Source organism: Asterias rubens, chromosome 10, assembly GCF_902459465.1.
Source record: "Asterias rubens chromosome 10, eAstRub1.3, whole genome shotgun sequence".
NCBI lineage: Eukaryota > Metazoa > Echinodermata > Asteroidea > Forcipulatida > Asteriidae > Asterias > Asterias rubens.
In genome coordinates this window covers 8,582,027-8,588,026 of record NC_047071.1, presented here as the reverse complement: position 1 = coordinate 8,588,026, position 6,000 = coordinate 8,582,027, and the positions used below count along the sequence as shown (strand labels likewise).

The following is a 6,000-nucleotide window of genomic DNA, read 5'->3' as shown; positions in this document are numbered from 1 at the left end:
CTTGATTTCGAGACCTCAAGTTCTAAACTTGAGGTCTCGAAATTAAGGGTTTATGCCAATTAAGGGTTTATGCTAATAATTATTTTGAGTAATTACCAATAGTGTCCACTGCCTTTAACGTGTTATTTTGGGAAGCCATTTAGACTGTCTAATTTTGGTTATAGTAAAATAAAAGCATGTAACGTAATTTTAGGAAACAATTATTATGGTATAAGGGTAGTTTTATGCCGTCCGAAGAGACATCTCTACAGCTGTGCTGTACACACTGGACGAGAGGAGGTCCCGGGAACTACGGCCTGGCTAGCCTGATGATGAATGAGAGGGAGAGTCGGTGAGAGGGAACACGAGATAAATACTGACGAGAGATACCAGGGGACAAGTCCTAGCTACTTCACCAAACCGGATGGATACAACTTAACTAAATTTAAATTTGAATAATAATACTATTAACTTTCTATTGTATTAAATAATGTTGTAATGTTGAATTGTCAGAGACCACTTTCTAAAGGGGAGAGGTGTGTTGTTGGGCCCTTTGTGCTGCTTGGGAAACCCACTACGACCTCATTGATTTAGCCCCCATATAAAACACCCAGTGCCCGTTGAACTGGCGCAAAAGACTACAGGGCGTTGGTCGCACCACATTATGTTTTTTTTGTGCCAGTGTCACGGCCGAGCAGTTAAGAGAACCGGATTCAAGCTCTGGGCCCAATTTCATAGAGCTGCTTAAGCACAAAATTTTGCTTAAGCAAAAAAAAACCTTGCTTAGTAAAATCAGATTACCGGTCAAGACTCCACACAATTGGTATGCTAAGTAAGCATTAATACTAGTCACAAGCAATGTATATTGCATGACATTTTGGCCAGTAACATGTTAAAAATAAGCGAGCTATTTTACTGCTTAAAGGAACACGTTGCCTTGGATCGGACGAGTTGGTAAAAAAGCGTTTGAAACCGTTTGTTATAAAATGAATATGGTTGGAAAGATGTTTAAAGGTAGAATACAATGATCCGCACAAATTTGCCTCGAAATTGCGTGGTTTTCCTTTTGCTTTGAGAACTAACCCGATCGGCCATTTATGGGAGTCAAAAATTTGATTCCCATAAACGGCCGACCGTTTTTTGAGTAAATGTTTTAAACAAATTAAATAAAGTTGTGTGGGGGTGACTCCGCCTACCCCCTTTTGGATGCAGCAAAACAACTAAAGATGGGGTCAGTTTGCAAAGTAATCCGGTCCGACGTATTGTCCAGCGCTAAGTGCAGCAAACACTACGAGCCGTCGTGCTTTGGGAATACACTACACATTTCGACATGAAGATAAATTTTTTTCTTCTAAAACATGACGCAATCCCAAAAGAAATTCCAGCTAGTGGGGAAGTCGAAGAAGGTACCTGAAGACGTAACGAGCCTAAAGGAGCATTTGCCTGTGTTGTTGGCACTGCATGCGATTCAACATATTTTAGTGACAAAAGCTTTATTTTGACAAAATACCACCTTCAGGTGACTTAAATTCGAACGCATAAAAATGAAATTGGCTGATCATTTTCTGAATTTGACCGAGAAAACCTATATTAAAGTTGTCTATAGATGACGTAAACGAAAAAAATAAATTTTCTGGCCCCACGGAATGATGATACCCTCGGTAATATGATACCTGACTATACATCAATCCTCATTGCAATGCATTGAATCATTGTTTTCAATGCATTACATTACTATCAATAAGTTGACGGAGAAGGAATTAAGGGCAAAGCGTCTTTATAATACGGTGCGCATTGACTGAAGTCGTCAGTTTTGAACACAATCTATTGATAGAGACCTTAATCTCTAGGGAGGCTGCAAAGAGCAACCCTTTTAGCATTTCAATCTCATTATTCACTTATTACGACCAAAGGAGACATTAAAATGTCACGAACTGGTTTAATTGTTTAGCTCCGCGTTTTCTGGGCAGTTTGCTGGTGATGTATCACGTAGGCCTATAATGTGAGCGTCGTCAGTCAACTTCCTATCAACGATAAATTGAGTAATCTTGACAAAATACTGTGGTTTTGAATCGGTAATGTAACGAGAAGAGACTTTGCACAAGAACTTGTTTTAATCATGAATGATTCAACCGTAGAGCCGGTAGTTATTGATCCCCAACTCTACCCCTACGAGGCTCGCATTGGTGTGGGCTGTGTGTTGATCGTAGCCTCTATCATCGGCCTCGTAGGAAACAGTCTCGTCATCTGGTCCGTCATTCTGTCCAAGAAACTCCGCACCGTGACCAACGCCTTCGTGGTCAACCTCAGTGTGGCTGATTTCTGGACCAGTCTCTCCTTACCGTGGATTTGCGTAGCTTTGGTGAGCCATGAAAGCTGGCCCATGGAGTCGGAGTTATCGTGCATTATTGCTGCTATTCAACTTTACACTGGTCTTGGCGCGAGTATCTACTCGTTGGCCACCATAGCTATGAACCGCATGGTCCTCATCACTCAAAGCACGAATACCTACCGTGTGTGGTACACCCCGCGTAAAGTAGCCGTCATGATCGCAATGACTTGGGTCATCCCGTGTATTGTGACTTTCCTCCCGCCGATTCTGGGCATAGGCTCCATTGGTTACGATCGCCAAGACAATACATGTTCAGATAAAGATGGTCACCCGAGAGGCGCCGAATATAACCTGGCACAATTCTTGGGTCTATACCCAGTCCCAATGCTCATCATCATCTGTTGCTACACGGCACTCTACATCCATCTCAAACAACACTTCAGGAAACAGATGGGCAGATCTTTCAAGAATAATCAGTCTATCTCCCCAGCGGCCGGTTTAGATGGTGAAAACTCCACCGTTTCCACTATTGCCACGGGGGAGTCTTCAGCGAATAATGCTGAGCACGTCTCCAAGAAAGCCTGGCAGGCCATCAACCGCCAGCAACTAGCTATCACCAAGAACCTCTTCCTGGTGTTTTGCGTCTTCGCATTGTTGTTGTCTCCTTACTTTATCTCTCTCGCTATACCATCTGGCCGTAAGTTTGCTCTGTACGGAGTCACCATTACTATTATCAATGGCTGTGTAAACCCCATCATCTACGCTGTCAACCACCCACAGTTCAAAGTGGTAATGCGGGAGATAGTTACGTGTCGTTACTCTGAAATACAAGAACCTTCAGATTTACTGAAATTCTTGCTGTCATTACGAAATAATTAACAAATTCCATGCCGATCGACATTGACACATCAACACCATCATCATAATCATCGGAAGCAGCAGGATGACCGACACATCATTAACACCAGCATCATAATCATCGACCATGCACCGACACTAGCATCATCATCATCGACCATGTACCAACACTGGCATCATCATCATCGACCATGCACCGACACTAGCATCCTCATCATCGATCATGCACCGACACTAGCATCATCATCATCGACCATGTACCGACACTGGCATCATCATCATCGACCATGCACCGACACTAGCATCCTCATCATCGATCATGCACCGACACTAGCATCATCATCATCGACCATGCACCGACACTAGCATCATCATCATCGACCATGCACTGACACTAGCATCATCATCATCGACCATGCACCGACACAAGCATCATCATCATCGATCATGCACCGACACTAGCATCATCATCATCGATTTTGCACTTACACTAGCATCATCATCATCGACCATGCACTGACACTAGCATCATCATCATCGACCATGCACCGACACTAGCATAAACATTATCGACCATGCACCGACACTAGCATCATCATCATCGACCATGCACCGACATCATCGATCATGCACCGACACTAGCATCATCATCATCGACCATGCACCGACATCACCGACCATGCACCGACACTAGCATCATCATCATCGATCATGCACCGACACTAGCATCATCATCATCGACCATGCACCGACACTAGCGTCATCATCATCGATCATGCATCGACACTAGCATCATCATCATCGATTTTGCACTGACACTAGCATCATCATCATCGACAATGCACTGACACTAGCATCATCATCATCGACCATGCACCGACATCATCGACCATGCACCGACACTAGCATAATCATTATCGACCATGCACCGACACTAGCATCATCATCATCGACCATACACCGACATCATCGATCATGCACCGACACTAGCATCATCATCATCGATCATGCACAGTCCTAAGTTAGGATGAGTTACTGGTCCTAACTTAGGACTGGTCCTATCTCTTAGCATTGCCTAAGACTAGTCCTAAGTTAGGACTACCTTTGTGAAATCCACCGGTGTGCACTTACCTTAAAGAGAAGGGGCTCACCCCAGTGTCCCTGGTTTATATGGCTGCAAATTGCGCCACAGCACAAACCATAACACGGATACGTAGGTATCCGTGTTATGGTACCGCTTAGAAACGTATTAGGTACGGTATAAATTTTAAGTATTTTTATTTTTTGTATTCATCTTATCACTGCAAAAATACTGAACACTTAGTTGGAAAAATTGTATTAACCTTGTCTTATGGCGTATAGACCATCTATGTGAACTTTGTGTACAATAAGTGTGACTTTGCACATTCTTTAGCCAAGTCTGGCAGGCAAGTTGGGAAAGTGTACATTTTGTGTCATAATTTTCACATAAATCCAAGAGTTATAAAAGTAAATACTGGATAAGTTTTGAGATGTGCACACTTCATCATATCAAAAGTTGATAAGAATTTGACAGTGCAATCTCCATATAATATAATATAAGATTTTCTTTTTTCGTTGTCTTTGTACAAATCTTGCCTGCAGGAAGTTCAGGCTTGGTGGCCCTTTTGTAAACGTGATGTCACGGGTCACATCGTCTATTCATTGACCTATATGTAACACATGCAATTTGATACATGCAAAACAAAGGAGGAAATGGCAAACACACTCAACTTTGTAAAGTGTTTTTGTCGGTTTCCTTTAATTATGGGATTATCATTGAAGAAAAAAACATGACCACAGGGCTGTTGAAAAATGACATGGCTGGTAGGCCTATATTCCATTATATTATAGACATATCTCCGTGTTGCCAAGTCGTATGTTTAAGTGCTATGGGGAAAACAGCAATTGGATGATTTAAAACTGGTATAATAAACTGCTTGCGGAGCCCCTAAAGAGACATAATGATGAAAAACATTATATCTATATAAGAGAACGGGGAACACATAAAACTATATAGAGAACGGGGAACACATAAAACTATATAGAGAACGGGGAATACATAAAACTGTATAGAGAACGGGGAACACATAAAACTATATAGAGAACGGGGAACACATAAAACTATATAGAGAACGGGGAACACATAAAACTATATAGAGAACGGGGTACACATAAAACTATATAGAGAACGGGGAACACATAAATAATTTGAATTCCTCATCTCCTGCACTGGAAATCATTTCAAGTTTTGATTTGATCTTAGAAATAAATGGTTTTACTCGAAACGATTTCGATCACATGAACTTATTTCGGGCGCACATAATAACTTATTTGAGCTCACGAAATGACTTCGGAGGCAAACAAATAAAAGAAAATCGAGCCTACGAAATGAAGAATAGCCTCATTCCATTATTTTCATCATCTCCGTTTATGAGCCCTGTAGTAACGGTAGATAAATACTTGTTGGTTTTGTAAACTTGAAAAGGGTGTTCATATTAAATACCTCAGACAGTTTTACTATTCCTATTGGTGGAGAGCGCGTCACGTGGGGTGTTTTAACGGTTGATAATGACCAGCTGGAGATGTTTATAACCGGTGGTTTTCGGATACGTTTAGATGCATACTACGCACAAGAACCTTACATAACACATAGTCAGATTAGTGTGTAATAGAGTAATGGTGTATTTAGTGTGCCATGTTTTTCATGGCCCGCCAACGTACTGCATAGTGTTTTTCTCTGCCAACACGAAATGCAGGGGTTTTAACTTGTTTAGAACGTGTTCGTTTACCATTTAAATGTAATATTGATA

The 6,000-nt window shown here is 41.6% G+C and overlaps 1 protein-coding gene across 1 annotated transcript; it reads left to right on the top strand.

Annotated features, from left to right (window-relative positions):
- The first annotated feature begins 224 nt into the window (after positions 1 to 224).
- Positions 225 to 3,190, top strand: LOC117295621 (G-protein coupled receptor moody-like). The gene is made up of 2 exons (XM_033778326.1): positions 225 to 331; positions 2,071 to 3,190. The coding sequence occupies exons 1-2, from the start codon at positions 225 to 227 to the stop codon at positions 3,188 to 3,190; spliced, it is 1,227 nt and encodes a 408-aa protein (XP_033634217.1).
- Positions 3,191 to 6,000: the final 2,810 nt, after the last annotated feature.

Bases quoted from the DNA above. Each gene is read 5' to 3' on its own strand.
- LOC117295621 (XM_033778326.1), top strand. From the start codon at position 225: ATGCCGTCCGAAGAGACATCTCTACAGCTGTGCTGTACACACTGGACG. The intron at 332-2,070 runs GTGAGAGGGAAC...TGTAACGAGAAG, and splicing joins ATGAATGAGAGGGAGAGTCG to AGACTTTGCACAAGAACTTG.